Raw genomic sequence first — 18712 nt, forward strand, 5'->3', positions numbered from 1 at the left:
GCTACAGGTTTGCATGCTGTCTAGGTGTGTTGGGAGAGCTCAGGTAGGCTGTCGGGTAGGCGGGTGCTGCAGCTCCAGACAGTGTTGTTTGCTCTCTGATCTCATCATAAACATGTTGCAAGAGAAGACCTGAGGAAAGAGTAGATTTAAACAGTCTTAAAGCAGGCCTATAATGTTTAGCAGATTTTGGACATGAGTTGTGCTGCAGGGGGAAAAAAAGTACCGTTGATCCATTTTGAAAAGACCAGAAAGTAATGTTAGATTGGCATGTGATGATGTGCAGTAAGTAGAAATTGGAATGAGGCTGAGGGCTGAGTTTCTTGTGGTTTCCCTCACGTGTATGTGTGTGTGTGTGTGTGTGTGTGTGTGTGAGATACTGAGCTGATTGTTACTTCATTCCAGCTACTGTATTTCAGTTATTGGAGGTGCGCCGAGTGTGTGGCTCCTCAGGCTGCAGTAATGGAAAAAGAGCCGCCGGGCTTCTCCTCTCGTCCATGTGGAGGCATGGAAGACCCTCTCAAGGTCGGCCCTCACCAGCGTAGTGATGGATTTAACTTCCATGTAAAACTGGAGCATTGAACCCCAGCATGGTGACCTGTAGCTGATCTTAGCGCTCCGAGTTGGTAAGTGACCGAGGTGTGTGCCTCAGCTCAGCCTCGCTGTTCTTGTATTTTGAGGAGTTGAGGAATCCAGATGGCCGACGCCTCACTGTGGTCACAATAGAGCACAGTTGTTTTTGTGTTTACGAGTTTGAGCTTTCGCAAATATTGTCTAAAGCAAACAGGCTCCGGAGGCCACATGGGTTGAGCGGTTCAGAGAAGGACAGCATTGGTTCCACTCCGTCAGGTCTCCCCTGTTGGGGCCAGAGGGAAGCCACTAATGACAGCATGGTGGCTGGCAGCAGGTTCGCAGCTCTGGTCTGCGTCTCCAGTTCCACTTTATCTTCCCCCCTTTTTTTTTCTGCCTCACTGTCTGTGAGAAATATGTTCCCTGTGGTTTAGTGGGAGCTGTGAAATGATGTCTGTCTGTCTGACTCCTGGTAGAAGCAGGAGAGGGAGAGGAGGGGCTGGTGAGGAAAGACTTGTCCTCTCTAATTGTGTTTATGGCTCAAAAACAATTATCTCCCCCTGTGACTCCACTCAGAAGGAGAGTGTCCTCTGGCATTTTTACACTGTAGTGCCTCCAAGTCTTTTGTGTTTTTGCAGAAGACTGATTGTGTCCTCCAAACTCATCAGACACTGTAATGACTTAAATGAGCTTTCCACTAAATTCTCAGTCTGTGAGCCATCATTTATCGTTTTTTTTTTTATGCCCCAGAATTTGTGCTGCCATTTTTTTTTTCCGCTTCATATGGAAAAAGTGGAAGGCATGGAAAAAAGGACATGGGAGCACATTCTATGGAGATTTACACTGCTGTGATGTCACATGTAGTATTTCTATTTTCTGGCTATTTTGGAAGACTTTCTTTCACAAACTCTGTCCCCAACTTCACAAATGTATTTACTCTTATCTAACTACAATTAGTGATGTGGTGTCTTTTTGTTTTTCACCTGAACAGTGCCATTCCAGATTCACCTTTCCTATTTGTCCTGCCGTCTCCTGAAACAGTGTCTCGTTCCATTTTCTCTTCAGTGTTTGAGCTGCTCCGCCCTGTAATCTGCTCAAGGTGGGGAAGGTCACAGTCGACAGAGCAGAACGCCTCGAGTCCTTTCTCACCTCTGCCTCTCGCTTGTGTTTGAATCTGTCTATCTGTTCGGTCTCTCTCTGATCACACACTGCGTTGATTAAGGTGTGACTTGTAAGAGACAATCTGTAGCTGCTGGGGCCAACTGTGGCGGTCTCTCGTGCAGGATGACATAGTTTACACATGGACAACTCATTCTGGCTTGTGATTGTGCGGCCTTTCTTTGCTTGCTTGAGAGCTTGTGAATGTGTTTTCAGAAGCTTTTTGACGTAATTGTAGGCTGTAAATCCGGTATTATATTTTCAGTATGTAAGGTCACATCCTGTATGTTTTTTTTTTTCAGGATTCACCCAAACAGTAGAACTCTTCTTAAACCAGATGCCTCTTGTAAAACACCTTTTTAGGAAACGTTGTGCCATGATATATAGAGTTTTTTTTTTCTTCCCCCTTTTTTAAAAGAAAAGTTTGCAAGTCCTCGTTGCGTTGTGGATTACAAATATGTGTCGGAGTGATTTAAAGTGTGTGTGTGTGTGTGTGTGTGTGTGTGTGTGTGTTCACACGTGCTTTAAGGAGCCTTATTTGTGCAGCTGATTCTCCTGTGGAGTAGTTCAAGGTCAGGCACCGGAGGCCCAACAGTAGTGCCGGCATCTTCATCTTTTCCGTCCTCCCCTCCACGCCTCTCTTGTTTCTTCTCCATATGCCAAAAATACTCCTGCTTCTCCTCCAAGATCTCCTGCTTGCCGTGACTTTCCTCTATCAATGTAGGTTTGGGCCAGCGCGCTGCAAAATAGTTATATTTTGTGCTGCAGTCAGGGTGCAGGTAATCTTGAAGGAGTGCGAGCTACCTGAGTCAAGTCAGGCTGTAAAGCAGAAATATGCATTGGCTGTATATGTTGGCTCTTTAGGCACTCTGGGCGTCTCTATCTTTCTCTCTCTCTCAGACGTATACAATGGAAAATAAAACAGATCTATACTTTTCCAGCTGGCCAAGCATGTTGCTCTTCGTGGCTGGAGCATTTGACCTCAACCTTCAACCAAATACTGTTGTGATCACCAGCTGACCTCAAACAGATGATCGTAGGGATGCTGTTTACACTCTGGTTTTGATCGGAGTAATGGTTGGCCTTTTGTTCCCAATAAAAACCCAACGACATGAAAGAGCATGTCTGGAGCTTTATTGAAATGCTCATAGCATGTGTGTTTTCTTTTTCTTTTCCAGGATACAGAGCGGGAGAGTCACAGTGAGCGTATCAGATCTCCGATCCGGGAGTTACGCGGCCAGCAGACGCAACAAAGCAGAGAGCTGCAGAGAAAAGGTGAGAAACACTCGCTCAGGAACAAACTGCATATTGTCTGCATGCTAATACACAGCTGGGACCGGTTTAGCCATGCCACACGTTTGGAATCGTTGAAACACAAAATCGTTTATATGCTGTAAAGGTCAAGTTTGAGTAAGAACTTATACGTGGAAGCCACCTCTGACTAACGCTGTTGCGTTTACGTGGCTGCATACATCCGTCTTGATGCAATTTCCTCTTCACTGCCTGTTAAAATAGTCAGCTGAAGGAGCCATTCTCCTGAGGTGGCGGTCAGGAGGTCATATTAGTTCAGGCTCCTTCATCTAACTCTATTAACCTTTCAGAGTCACTCCAAGCTAGAGGCTTAATGACAATGGCTCTTAAGTGTGAAGTAATTTCATTAACCACTCTGTAATTCTAAGCATTAATAAAGTAGCATGAATGCAAGCCTTCAGGAGGGGATGAATGTGGTTCGTTCACTTGAATCCTTGAAACTTTGCAGGCACAGAGCTGACGATGAATAGCTTGTAAAAGGATAAAAAGGCGTTACTGGCCAAGTCATAAATGTTGCTACAAACCTACCCATAGCTTGCCCAATATAAATGCATCACGACAAATTATTAGTTGGACAATGCCCTTCTTACAGAATACCAAATTTGACATTGATCATCCTTTGCTGAAGATGAAAGTGCTTTTGAGGCCTGGCTGACCTAAACTTGGATCTTAGGTGGGCAGCTATAATGATGTCGTTCTGTGTGGCCCGGTCTGCCCTGAACTGAGCTCCCACTGTCCCTCTCATGGTCCTGGCGTTGGTGGTGGGGTTATGGGCAGCAACAGAGGGAAGCCCAACAGCCACACCTCTGCTAAATAAAGCTGATACCAGAACAGAACTATGGCCTAGTTGACTTGGCGCAGAAACTCCCCACTGTTCCTGATTTATCCCTACCTTACAATTTAAACCAGGGTGAAGCTAGGGTGAACAAAATAAAGACCACCATTGAAAAGCAAAGGATGAAGGCGTTTTTTTTAAAGTGGACACCCATCAACAAAGACACTGGCGTTTATGGTTGGGGAAGGACAGCGTATCCAGGGTGGGACGGTGGTTGAAGAGGTGGTTTTCTTTTCAGCAGGGAAAGTGGCGGAAAATAAAAGATTGACTTGGAAAGTCAGTGGTTTTAGTCTTTGAACGCAGCACACATACCTCTACCTCTCGGATAAACAAAGCTTATATTTACATACTGTCCCTCAATTACCATGTGTCCAGCTGTACTGCATTCTAGTGCAGACTGTAACTTGTAAGGCTGTGGTTAATGAAATGTTAGCAGAGAAGCTCAGTGGAATGTGTTGTGTGAGAGAGGAACTTAACTTCAAGTTAAGCACTAATGTCAGTTTTAAACAAAAACATTGTGAAGAACTTAAAGGACTGTGTAGTGACTGATCCAGTCACTTGGCTGGACGGAGATCAGGGAGAATGCGGGAGAAGTTCCTGTTTCTTAGTCGCCTTTTCAAAAGTCCAGGCCGTTTGTATATCGTTGGGTGAGGTTCCCATTTACTTATATTTCACGATTATACAACTTGTAAATTCCTGGTCTCCTGAAGTGTTGCGCTTGCGGTAAAAACCGTGAGATCTCCCCGTCACCCATGCGTCACCACCCACCTGGCTGTTACACCTGTGCCCCATATATACCAGGCCATGAGTCATGCAAGTACATCAGGTCATTGCCATTCATACAATTATTTCATCTGCAACTATGGCTCCATACAAGTCGCTGCTAAACCATAGACTAGTTTACCGAGGTTCTCAGCTTCGGGGTCCAGAGCCACCAAGGTGGTCAAGAGATAACCTGCGAACATTAACAGAATAGGAAAAAAAGAAGACTACACTTGCAATTTCTCAAATATTTGCATTTTTCATCAGAAAATCTAGAGAATGTTACTTTGAGACTCTAAAAAGTGATTAAAATGAAGCAATCTGATCCGGAAACATAACGTTGCTTAAACTGCTCACAGCTCAGAGACGTATGCAACCTGTAACAAAGGGTCAAGAGGAGGTGTTGCTTCACTTAAAAGGGTCACAAGCACAACATTTTTGTGAATTACTGGCATATGACCTCAACATATTTTGGTCAAATAGACTCTAATGAAACAGCTTGAATGAGACAATTGATTGTATGTAGTAACGGTATATTTACTAAAGAAACCGTGTCTCCATGTTAATTCAAAGCAGAGGTGACCCAAGTCAACAGCATGCGAGTCGGAGTCAAATAACATGAGTTAACCCGTTCACAGCAATGACGAACACAAGCTTTCCTCAGTTCACTGCTTCTGTGTGACGGGAGGATAAAGAAAAGCCGTAGTTTGTCCTTTGTTTGTGCTCTATATATTGCTTTTGTAGCTATTTCAGAGCCAAAAGCAAGCCTCTCATTACCCAGCAGCGGGATTTTCCCAGAAATCACTACACAATGGACATGACAGCGTCCCGATGGCAAAAACATGGAACAATAACGTGAGAGTTTGTAGAAGAAGCTGTGCGTTTTGGCTTTCACTTCTTGTTGAACAGTAATTGAGTTTGGGTGCATCATTAGATATAGACACTGCGGTTTAGCGGACCATTCAGAGTGTCACATTTGAGAAAGGCAGCCATTTATTCTCCTAATTGTGTATCATAATCACATCTCCTATTCAGAGCGTATTACATAATCATCTGGTCTGTTTAAGCAGCAATTTGCTGCCACATATTGAGTTTGGACAATTTAGAGATTTTGGAGGTTATTACGCAATAAAAGATTTAAATGAAGCTGTGAACGTCCGCCTCAATCCTGTCTTGTCGGTGAGTGGAAAGAGATCTGCGGCTGCCGGTCAGACTCTTTGATTTGGTTTGCAAATGACAGGCATGCATAGTTGGTGAAGCTCATTTGGTTGCAGAGTTGGTGCAAACGCAGGTCATGCTGAATGGTTTTCAAGCCTTGGTGTGTACATGCCGGGATGTGGGATTCTGATACACTGTTGGTTTTCTCTGTTTTCCTTATCTGTGGTACGTACTTGACCTCGGATATTCCATCGTTAGAAGAACCACGGGGTGATATAGACTATCGCAGGGGGAGGATGTGGGCAGCGCTGTGTTGTTTGGAGTGTGGTTTCCTGAGGAGAGAAGGAATAATGCAGGAGCTTTGACAGAGGGGAGGGGAAGTACTTTAGTCTCTGTTTCACCCCCGCTTCCTCCTTGACTCCTTGTACTTGCTTACCGCCTATGGTTAAGCCACATGCTCCCTCTCTTTAGTTGTAACCCCTCCTTTTCTTTTACGCACATCCACCAACACAATCTCAAAAATCTTGCTCAGGAACTGAGGCCAGTCTGGAGGAAATGCCTCCATCCCCTCATGTCTCCACGTGCCTCCTCTGTGATCCTAAGTGATATTTTCTAGCCGGGCTTCTCATAGGGGCCCCTGTGCCCGCAGAAGTATTTAATTTCCATCGCTTCAATCTCAAACTTCACCACCTACTGCGTCCTGTTCTCACATACAGTAACACCCTCTTCACTCTGGTTAAGATCTGTGTGAAAGAAAGAATAGAAGTAATATGAGAATCTTTGAGAATTTTTTTTTCCAAAGTCGGGAGAGCCACAGGATACAGAAAGGCATTTATGGCTTATCTTTCATTTGTGTTTTCTGTTGCAGCCTCCAACTCCGGCATGGTGTTGGTTCTTGATGACCTGGTGAAGGACGCTGGCCCTGGACCTCTGCTGATCCAGCCTCAGAGAGAGGCTGTGACCACAGAGCCGGACATGGCCCCGTCTCATCGTCAAAGGTCCGACTCCTGGGCTTCAGACCGCAGTGGCACCTCTGTGCTTTCCAGGTCCAATCTGGATTCTGTGGCCTCAGAGAAGAGTCTGGGCTCAGCCTACAGAGCCCGGCTGGACTCTGGAGCTTCAGACGGGAGCCAGAGTCCCTTACAGCGTGGTCGCCTAGATTCTGGGGCATCAGAGCGAAGCGTCAGCTCCCTGCCCTACGTCAGACAGAGACTGGGCTCAGATGTCTCAGACTCCGGGGCTAGACCCCGTTTGGGCTCTGGGGCTTCAGACAGCGTTGGTCTTTTGCCACGGAAACGGACTGACTCCGGGACATCTGACCAGAGTGTGAGTATGTCCTCTGAAGAAAGGGGTCCAGTGGAGGAGGTGGAGGTAGCCACAAGTGGTTCGACTTCAAGCACAGATTCGGAAACTGAGAGCGAAAGACAAGGTCCAGCCAGCCCCCATGCTGAGTCCAACCAGGACTGCATCATTGACCAGGAGCAGCCGGATGGGGCGGTTTTATCCAGGAGGGGTCCTGCAAACGGCCTGCTCAACGGCAGCGCCAAAGGAAAAAACAACTTGCAGAACCAAAAGGTAGAGTGCATCGTGAATGTCTGTCGTCTTTTTGTCCTGAATATATAGAAAGGTGGCACATTAAAGGAAAACTGAATTAAATAGAGCAGAAACTGAGTAAATGCAGCTCCCACACAGGACAGAAGGGGTCCTTTTTACTGGTGTGATGATTCTGAAAATGATCACAGCTTTCTGGATGAATTAAAAGAAGAATGTGGATAAATTGTGGATAAATTAAAGAATAATTCATATGAAGTGTTCTCGAAGCTCGACACTTCATATGAATTCTTCTTTAATTTATCCCCCATCTGTAACCGTTGGGGCCAGCAACAACGACACGCAGTATGTATCACAACTGCACCACTAGAGTGAGGTGTTGAGCCACAAAGCCACATGCACAAACCGCCCAAGCTCTCCCTTTCTTTCTTTCTTTTTCTATTTCATTATCCCTGACAAGAAACCCCGACACCCCATTCCTCAGTGACATCCAGGTCACATCGGCATCCATAAACACAGCCCGCTGAGCTGTGCTGTTTAACTTTCGTTACTTGGCGACATAAACAAACACCTGAGTGTCTCTGCTTCGCCTCAGCGGCGTGTCCTCCTCACCTGCTGTCAGAGAGGGATAGACAGCGTTACAGGCCACAGGTTCTGTCTCTCCTCAGCCCACAGTACAGAGAGCACACAAACGCTCACAGGTCACCATGACGCCATCGTGTCGCTCCTCTACATGTGTTTACCCGAGGCTGGCCCCGGACTTCTTTTATTGTTCGCTGCAATATACGCTGATGCTCAATCTCCTGAGAGTAATGTAAACACTCTGGGGCCCATCATGGCTCCGCTGCCAAAAAAAGAACAGAGGCCAACTGCTTCACTCCAAACACAAATGTTACATAATGAAAACACCACCGGTTGATTCTGTATTTAGGTTTGTGTAGGTCTGTGCGTGTGTAGTTTTCATCACAGCCATCTCAAGACTCTAGGCCCTCATGAATGTGCATCGCTGACTGTTAAACATGGAGTCATTCCGTATAGCAGCTCTGTGCTTGTCAATCCAGGCACGGTGCATGTTAACCCTTAATCTCCTCTCCTTCCTGTCGTGATGGTTATGTCATGCTCTTTGTTTTTTTTCTTCCCTTTTTTAGATGACAAACAACAATCTGCCCCTCACTCTTGGAAAAGTAACAGATTTTGGTAAGAAACTAGTCCTCTCTTAGATCTCAGTCCAACTCGTAGTCCTGAACTGTTACAAGTAATAGAACATCAACCCACATGTCAATTTTGATAATCTTTTGAGGCTTTTATCATAAAGATATTTTAACATTCATCATTACCAGCTTCTGAAACATGCGAATTTACTGCGTCGTTCTCTTTTGAATCATTGTTAATTGAACATGTTTGGGGTCAGTACTGTTGATCGGAAAGAACAAGACATTTTTTTAATTCTTGGCTCTCACCATTTCATTTTTATAGACTAAATAAAAAAATGTTTTAACTTGTGAATTAATTTAAAATAACTCAACTGATTTATTGATAATGGAAATGATTGGTTGCTCTTCGTACGTGCTCTTATGTCCAAATGTATTTGGTTTAGTTTCTGGGCATTGCATTTAGAAATATGTGTAATAACATCACACCAGATGGTTCATAGCTTGTAGGACTCCAGTATTTGGAGACAATGACAACCATTAGTATTACCGCTTAGAGCCACTCACAAGAGAGAGTGCTGGGAAGAGGGCATGTTATAAGATACGTATCCTCTCTCCCTCTCCTAGACAATGCTCTTTGCTTTGTCCACTGTACTATAAACGGTGGTTTACAACCTGAGCAACACAACTTTCTTTGTTAGGATGACCTCAGTTAATATCTTCTCCTTTAATCATTCATGTTTTTTTCCATTGGAGAGTCTGTGCCAAATCATGAGCTTTGTTCACATTATCTGACAGCATTAAGGTTCAGAAAAGGAAAAAAATATCCATGAGTGGAAGTAACATCCAAAAAATAGGAACTGAAACGGGAGAGGTTAAGTCAAGCAAAATAAAGAAGCTGGAACAAAACCTTGAGAGAGCAGGAAAAGAGGAATGGGATTTATAGAGGGCTTTTGAGGTGGAGGAGGAGATGATGAGAGCAAGAGACTAAGTGTGTTAAATTCACCCTGAATGGAGGAAGGGGTTTAGGCTCTGTGTCGAATTTAATGCTGCTCTGTGATTTCAACTCCCCTCCTGCATTATGTCTTTACAGCGCCTGAGAAGAAAGACGTTGTGGAACATTTCAACCGCACCAACTCTGTACGTGATCGAATGCGCAAGTTTGCAGAGCCCAACCAGAGCCCAAATGTCCCGGCTTTGAAGAAGGCTCCTCTGAGGAACGGGACGACCTCCAGCAGCGGCCAGACAAATCTCTCCAGAGCCACCGAGCTGTTTACACAAACTGCAGCATCCCTCAGCACATCTGGAGACAAGCCAGCAAGGCCACGTGTGGATTCCACATCTCGCACCTCTGCTGCATCTCTGAGTCAGGCCATACCTCAGCCAAGAGGTGTGGCTAACAAACCTCTGTCTTCAGAGAGCCAATGGCAGAACTCCATGGGTGGGACGAGGCATCCAGCTGAAAAAGATGTGCATGCCTCCAGCAACTCAAAGGAAGACAGGACCCCAGGGAGAGCAGCTGGACAGCAGGTCACCCAGGGAGAGGCAGACCCGGACATGAAGACCTTCCTCACCATCGAGATCAAGGATGGGCGCACCACCCCCTCCTCTCCGTCCTCCTCGAGGAGCAACATCGTGCCCATCACCAACATGACCCCACGCATCACCCCTAATGCTCTGGGGCCGAGAGCAGGTAGGAGCACCAATCTTAACTCTAGTTTAGTCACTGCTAAAAAGAAAGTGTTAATTCAGGATTGAAATGACGACGGAACACCATCTATGTTTGTTTTAACACTTAATGCACCGTGCTTTATAGGTGAAATTTGCTTATATTTACCTTAGCTTTCTATGGAGTCTGTAGAGCATACAGATCTGCAGCATGAATCTTAATTTAGCAACTATTTGTCTTTCCTTGGTAATATCAACCTTTTAGATCGCAGTGGAATCCCAGTCAGTGTGGGAGGCGACCGGCACAAAGGAATCGGTCCCCAGGGTGGATGATGACAAGCAAGACGTGGGGATAGATGTTAGTGCTGAATATGAAACAGCGTGATTGTACTGAAGGGTAATTGTTAAAGAGCGGGCAAGTTGCTGCAGTGTGGAGGGGGTGAGGTCAGGAGTCAACAGAAGCAAGTACATTCAGACAAAGGAAACAATAATTGTCTGTCTCAGTCCAGACTGAATAGTTATACTGTTGTAGTACAATTGAGTAAGCACAGTGTTCTGTTTGTTCCATGCTGTAGATTTTGTCTGTCCCCCTTTTATCTAAAATTGCACTTTAATTTTACTACTTTTAATGATGAAAGATGAGAAAATACAACTCCAAGTCATCAGTTAACCATCAATTTTAGACTCTGTGAGATCCTCAGTTTGAATGAAGCTGAAGACCGTTATTATCGCCTTTGTTTGCTGTCTCGCTCCTGTCAACTATCTAAGAAAAGGTGTTCCTGCATTTTATGCCTTTTTTTTTTTTTTTTTTTTTTTTTTTTTTTTTTAATTATTATTCGTGAGTCAACATTAGAGCAGATGACAGGGAAGAGAGATGGGAAAGGACATGAAACTTGGGTCCCCAGGCTAAACCCAACCAGGGATGTTGCACTTCATGGTCAGCTCCTAACCTCTCCGGGGGGGAAATAACTTTACCATGTTTTCTAGAACATGGTGGCTGATGGAAGACGACAATATATTAATAACACTGTGCAGCAGATCAAAACATAGTCGCTCACCTGAAATAGATAAAATGAAAATAATGCGTAAACGTATCCGTAATTGAGCAAACAGTATCGTCTTTTTCTAGTGAATCTCCATGTCACGTCATGCTACAAGACTTGCAACTTTGAATTAGTATGAAGCAGTTTGTAGATGTTTCAGAGTTTCTGTATTTTCAAATGTAGGGAATAAGTATATTAAGCAGCTGGACCATCTCGTGAAAACACATTGTTCCTGTACATGTACTTAACACTCCGTTCATACTCATAGTACAGACAGTAACAGCAGGGATTCATTAATTGCATGAAACAAAAACAGGAATAGCTCGAGTCTCAGCCGGTTTCGGAAGCAGAGCTGCCACAGCCGCTATTACGCTCTGTCCAAACACGACGTCTTAAGTTTCAGTTCTTTGCAGCAACCGGGACCTCCAACCCAAACAGTTTATTTAAGACTCAAGCTGGACCTGTGCAATTACACCTCTTACAACCAACACCCCCGACACATTCTGGCAGCCCCACTGGGCTCCTTCAAGAGGGTCACACAGTTTTGTTTTTCAGCTCAATTTGTTTTAATGGTTTTGGGCTCCTTTTTTGGGAACCTGCCTGTCTCCCACTCACCAAAGGCAGGCTGTGATTGTGTCTCCGGTTTCTCTCAAAAGTATCCACCTTGTTAAAGTCGTGTGCGTGTGCGTGTGCGTGTGCGTGTGCGTGTGCGTGTGCGTGTGTGTGTGCGTGCGTGTGAGAGACGGATCACAAGGACATGACTGTGCGTTCTCCTGCAGGCATATATAGAGGGTTGTTGATATTAAAGGTGGCGTCAGCTACATTTTCTCGCTTGTCTCTCATGAGACATGACAGTATTGTTTATGACACTATGGCAGCTTATGTAACTGATTAATGGATACCACCAACTAAGTGGAAGACCATGCACACATCTCTACTGTACACATGCATATGGGCGCCAAGACCTTTCTCTGCGTTTGTTCCTACTCAACCTATAGTGGTCGACTATTTCTACCCAACTTAAGATGTTTAGTACTTAAAACCCATGTCAAATTGAGTCTTCACTGTGTCTGTTTCAGAGTTGACCCTTGGCCTCAGAGCTACACCATTCAAGATTTCCTCATCCAGCCTCTCCTCCGGATCCTCTATCAAGGTACAGTCCGTCTTTTGCAAATCATTTTCTGGGATAAAGATCACAACATTGAGGCTCTGTGGAGACAGAACCGGTCAAACATTCATCGAAGCCACATTCCCCAGTTTCTTTCCAATTACAGATTAACATTTTGTTTTCGTCTACTATTTCATGACTGACTCAATTGAATTCCACCGTGTTTTTGCTGCATCCATGTCACAGCAATCACCCATTAAGGCCTGAAAAGCAAGTGAGCCGGGACAGTGAAAGACAGACAGAGTGTGAGAAAAGGAGGGAGGAGAGGGAAGAACCATGTTTATCAAACACAGAGTGGGTAGCCAGTCACATCTGTCCTTGTAGGGTATGTGAAGGAGAGAGAGGGAGAGGGAGAGGGAGGTGCTCCGGGCATTCCTTGTTTTTCTCTCGGCCGGCCATGCCCGCTGAGATTTATCTGGGAAATGTTTCCTAGATCACACCTGTCTGTCTTCATGCACACTGATTGCTGTCCAGCTGCATCCAAACACATGTTGACACAAGTTCTTCACCATGTCTTTTCTTAGCGGGCCAAAAGCTAAAGATTTAACTTAATAGGCTGTAAGGGGTCGGAGTCAAACCAATCCCCTCCCGTCTCACAGTGACCTCTGGGCTAAACTCCTATTTGCCTCGCTCCTCCATGAAAGGAAGTGTGCTCGTGAATGGAGTGTGGGGGATTGGGAGGTTGAGGAGATGTGGTGTCCTGTTTACTTTTTAATGGCTGTGTATCCCACCCCCTGTGTCGAGCGCAGCTGTAATCTGGTTATGGGATCAAGGAGCTGGGTAATTAGGGTTGGGAGGAGGCTCCACAAGGCTGCGGGGATGAATTTAAGGTGTGAGAATGAGCCAGTCTCCATCAGTTAGACCCTTGTTGAGACGCACAAACCAAGTTACCACAGCAGTCTTTCTTGTAGAAAGGGGATTTTGCAGGAACAGGACAAGGACTCTGCAGGAGATGAGCTTTATACTTACAACCTTATCATAACGGCATGCAGGTAATGTCTTTGCATGTGTGCTAACGTGTGTGTTATTACTAAAAAATGATTTATTTTAAATTATGCTTAAAGAAATGTATGCAATTGAAGAATTTAAATTACAAAAAATTTCCTTTTTTCCGTTTCAAATAGTTTAATTACTTCCCGGGACCTCGCATGGTTTCCAACATCAACCCACCAGCACAGTATCGATTATAGACGATCACCAATCATTAGTTTGATCTTATATTGTTACTATCCTGCTGACTGCATGCTAACACCACTAAGCAGTGATTTACAAACATGGCTCTTCAAACAACTTTATCATCATCAACATGATGAACAACGAGAATATGACCATAAGGACGTATTTCTCTCACCTGCTTTGGCTGGATCTGCTCTCCCATACAGACACTGAGCCGGAGCGACTTGGCTAATGAGATTGTAATAACATCAGCAGGGTAGCATCGACCAGGGGGACGGCAGCTTGGCGAGATTGATCCAGAGACCACCTGCTCTCTGACTTTCCCTGGTTGAGTGGAAGTTGAAGGTTGTGTGAGGGGTCAGGGGAGAGTTCATATTAAAGTATAATTTGCATTACATTTTTCAATTATAAGAAGAAGAGTTTGCAGAGAAACATGACTTTTACAAGTTCTTCCTGTTTAGTGTGGCTGCTTGTTGTTTATTGACCACAGTGGTTCCTGTCTGGGACTCTGATCTGTTTGGGTGGTCTGGGCTTCTCCTCTGTGGTCCATCTTCAGCACTCACAACCTCTCCTATTTCTTTAGTGGTATTTTATTTTTATATTCCAATAAAACAGGTAGTTCTTGCAACGAATTGCCTTTTACATTTTAATCCATCTGAGAGTTAATAGAGAGAAACATTTAGGTAAAATAAGCAATGGAAATACTCTAAAACAAGGAAGGATGAGTGTGAGTAAAAGATCGAGCTGCTCCTTGTTATTTATTACGAAACCATAAAGTTAATGGAAAAGTCAAGATGCTTGTAGTGTTGCAGTGAAGTGATGAGTTTATTTCAGACAGGTGAGGCCAGCAGCTAATTATTGAAGTTTCCAGTTCGAGTTAACGCAGCTGTTCCTGCTCATCTCAGCTGTCCGTCCGTTCCGACCACTGCGCTCGGCCTTGAAAACAAATATAAATAATGCCTTTGCTTTATTACCAGAGTGATGACGGGCCAGTCACACTGGTCAGGTGCTTCTTCGAGAACATGGACTCACAGGTCCGGAGTCAATGAAAGATTGTCTCACTGTCGGAGGGAGAAGGACCCCATTGTTAACGCACTGCTGATCTATGACACATGCTGGTTACACAACCAGTTCACATGTGTCACAGAGTTAAGCCTGCTTTGCAGATCTCTGTGGAAAACTGGGGAGTTGTAAGAGAATTACATGTCTGGATGATGTTTTATTTGCAGCTTCAAATTTTTAGATTCAGGTCTTTTCCAAAAACTGAAATCTTTGTTTTTGAGCTCTGTTGGAAGCTGCACTAAATTATCTTTGGAAACAAAGGGTTCACAATAACCAGAGAAGCAGTTGCATATAACAGTGAGAAGAATACAATGCTACTAAATCAGTTTCTGTCATAATAATCATAAACACAGACCTATATACGTGCAGAAAATTAGAGTTTATGTACTTCCTAGTCTTGATATAGGTCGTGTCTTTCTACTCCACTTTGCTTTGCTGTGGGTAAAGTGTGTTAGCGCTTTTATGCATGGCAAGACTAGAGCCATGTCCTTCTTGGGTTTTGACCCATTTCCCTGCTGCCAGTCACATTTCTCTCCACTCTCCCTCGAGGCAACATTTGTCCTGGTTTTGCTTACCTGTAAATCCCAGGAGAGACCACTGTTGCCCTTTGACAAATTGTTCTCCGTGGTACATTTTAAAATCAGTTTAATCCTTGTAATGTAAAGACATATCCTCAATAATTACATGTGTATTAAATGTTGCATCAGACTGCCTGCAGCGGTGCAGTAGGCACAGTACCAATGGATTTCTCTGCATGGTCGGCAGTATACCTATAAATCGCCTGGAGGCATTTCAAAGATGTACTTTAGCATCTTCCAGTATAAACAACGTACACACACAGACTTCTTTCAGCGCTTTTGGAAAGCTCTTAATTTATCACTAAAGCACTTAAAGCATCCACATGAGCAGCAGCTGGGTCCCTGGTGCTTTGTCAGTAAGACTAATTCAACATCTTGGAAGGGATATAATGTCCTTCCCAACATCCTTGCCCAGAGGCGTGGAACTGGAGAACTGGGCCCCAGCTCACCCTCCCCGGTCCACCAGTCTGCTGTGTGCCGGCTCTAAACTAGACATTGTCCTTCATGGACTGATCTTCCCACTGGAGGTCTGCCTTAATATCACAGTCATGCAACTGATTAGGCACGACACATTTTGTGCATTGCATTTTTTCAGAATGCAATTTTATGAGTGAAACACTAACGTGTAACTCAGCCCAGGCCAGGAACCCCTACTAAACCCTCTTCACCTGACAATTGAGGTGTGAAGGACAAATAACAGGAAAGTTGAAAGAGGGAGGGGTGAATTTTCTGAACTGTTGCCACTACCATTCCCCCTCTAGCCTCCACCAGTGCCCCAGGACTCACTGGCTCAGTGGAATAACAGCATGGCTGGAGATAAATAGACATGTCCATGGCACCTGAAATTAAGGGGTGGGGCTTCTGCTGCCTGGGAAACAGGATTCCTTTCATGCTCATTGGCTGTCAGGGTGTTAGCCGGTAAAGAGGGGAGATTTGCTCGGGCTATAAAGAACGTGCATTGTTTTGAAAGGTCTCTGTAGGCAGAGGGACAGATCGGACACCTTCTACCCTCACATCTGTGCCCACAACCTTTTTGAAGTCTCTGATTTTACATCCCAACATAAGTTTTTGGGAGACAAGAAGATTTAAATGAAAAGGACTTTGACCAGTGTGACATTAAGTGCAGCTGGTCTGGCCATGCCTGGAGTGAACCTGGACTTCCTCCCGGCCTCACAGGCTCCAGAAGCGTTGGGCAGTCCAGATAGCGTTTGTGCCGAGTCTGGCCTGGAGGAGGTGATCGGGGATCTGCTTGCTCAGGAGGATGCGGAGGATGAAGAGGAGCAGTTTTGCAAGAGGAAATTTGAATTAACGTTACAGTGTGCTGTGGGGGAGATCCATAGTGACCTGCAGGCCTTCGGGAAGCGAGTGGATGCCCGTCTGGAGGAGGCCGGTGTTCAGGTGGCTCCTCTGGCCGAGGCTGTTGCCAGGCTGCAGGAGGAGAACCTGAGGCTGAGGATTCAGCAAGAAAGGCTGATGAGGCAAGTGGAGGCCCTGTGCCAGTTAATGGGGCAACCTGATACCTCGCTGCATGTACTGCCCAGCAAAGAAAGCTCACCTGAAAACCAAACGGCATCCAGTGATTTTCCAACATCATGCAGTGATCCTCCAGCCAGTACTTCACCCGACAGTCCCCAAGTTTCTCCATCTGGTGCACCCCAGGACACTCCAGCTAGTACTCCTCTGGACACACCATCAAACGTGCTACAGGAATCTTTGTCGAGCACCCCAGACTTAGACTCTTCTGGGATAAGAACACCTCAGAATTCAGAGCCTTCGCCTGTCCCCCACCCGCCCACCTTTGCAACCCGCCGCTCCCTCTCCGCTCCCTCTCTGATGGCAGACATTTCTTGCAACAACAGCACGGTACTGCTCTCTGTAAATGGTTCTAATCATGACCCCTTTTTACTTCAGATAAGCTGCGTGAAGAATGAGAATGTCTTTTGTTCCAGTGTTGACAACACATGTGGATCAGCTGGCCATGAATATGTTTACATGCCATGCTAGTGACACTCTGGGTTCCTGCTCACATGACTCTCAGCTCTCCATTGGTTTTAATCTTTCATTAGGTCCTCACTTTCTGTTACAAAAAGCTTGACCATCTCAGCTGTCAGTCAGTTGTGACAGATTGTTTATGTGGAGGACTTTACTGTATTGGAGTTATTCCAATCCTCCAAACATCATTTGTCTCCTGGCTAGCACTCATGAGTGTTTGTATGCAAGCACTTTGTGATGGAGGAAAAGAGACCATGTTTTAACAGTAACAGTGGACCTGCCCTGTAGTTTGCCAGGATAACCTTCATGTTTAGCCGTGTTTACTTTACGTACCCCCATATAAATCACTTGACAATCCCTGTGTTTGTTTGTGTGCACTGGTGACATGTTGGGGGATATTTGAGTATTATACAACCAACCAGTGTTCATGTTCCTGTCTAATCCTGCAAAGACAGATGGGGCTGCCAGTCAACCAGTAAAGATGATGGACTCTTAAATGTTACTCTGATGATTGTGATAATGAGGGGTGAACTTATCTGTTTTTCTACAATTTCCCCCCGCCAATATATTTGTGCAATATCAACTAGTTCAGCTTTTTGTAATTCAGCTGAATCAAAAAGTAGTTGTTTGGCTAAAATCTTTCTGTAAAAAACATTCTCCCATTAGCGAAAACAAAACAAGCATTTGTATGCCACAGTGACTCAGATGCTGAAACATATCCTGGAACTGAATTAAACTAGCGTACTAAGGTTATCGCGATTTTCTCACCCCACTCACGTTCCCTCATTGCCTGAATCGGAACCCTTGTTTGGGATGTGTTGTGTCCCAAAACAATTCCTCGTCGGTCAAGTGCCTCTCAGTCCGGTCTGTCCCATGTCCAGAAAAGGCCTAAAACCAATGTCCACCCGTGATCACACAGCGCTGTAACTGCACTGGGCATTGTACCTCCCTGGTGCGCGCTGGTCCTGCTGGGGCCCGCAGGGAGGAGGGCAGGGGCCGTGGATAAGGACGGGGCCAGCTGTCTGGGCTATATCTGGACCTGGACTCTGTGACAACAAAAGCATTGCAGCCACAGCTAGAGCTCATAGTCTGCCACAGACATTCAGTACCACATGGGAGGGACATTTATTAAGAGGTGTTTTCTGTAGGATTTCTGGTCACTTCAAATATTCTGGTCGATACTCAGGTTTACGTCAAGAACCTATAATGTTATGATTGTTCTCTTGGTGCTCTACTTCCTCTTCAGCATGCTCCCTCACTCCTTCTGTGGTGTACACACCATTTCTTCAGAGTTTATATCTGCTAATGCATTGTTCAAATCCTCCAGCATATTGGTGTACTATACCTGTACCACATAAACTCTTGCTACACAGCAGCTCAGTATCTTTTGGACACTCGTTGTGTCAGTCACACTCCATGCACTACGTTAACAGTAACTTGGCAGAGCTGCGCTCGCTCTCATGTGCTTACTGTCGCCCTCTCTGGCATGGCTGGAAGGCGGAGGGGATGGAAGAAATGATGAGATGTGGTGA

The 18712-nt window shown here is 45.1% G+C and overlaps 1 protein-coding gene across 1 annotated transcript in view; it reads left to right on the plus strand.

Annotated features, from left to right (window-relative positions):
• smtnb (smoothelin b) overlaps positions 1-18712 on the plus strand; it is a gene marked incomplete at its 5' end in the record, with an annotated part of 44196 nt that overhangs the window by 17922 nt on the left and 7562 nt on the right. Inside the window, 5 exons of the mRNA XM_079222527.1 lie at positions 2904-3000; positions 6660-7366; positions 8491-8539; positions 9587-10186; positions 12284-12357. Coding sequence (XP_079078653.1) covers positions 2904-3000; positions 6660-7366; positions 8491-8539; positions 9587-10186; positions 12284-12357 — 1527 coding nt within the window. The remainder of the gene's footprint in view (positions 1-2903; positions 3001-6659; positions 7367-8490; positions 8540-9586; positions 10187-12283; positions 12358-18712) is intronic.

The sequence above is a fragment of the Taurulus bubalis genome, assembly GCF_910589615.1.
Source record: "Taurulus bubalis genome assembly, chromosome: 8".
Taxonomy (NCBI): Eukaryota; Metazoa; Chordata; class Actinopteri; order Perciformes; family Cottidae; genus Taurulus; species Taurulus bubalis.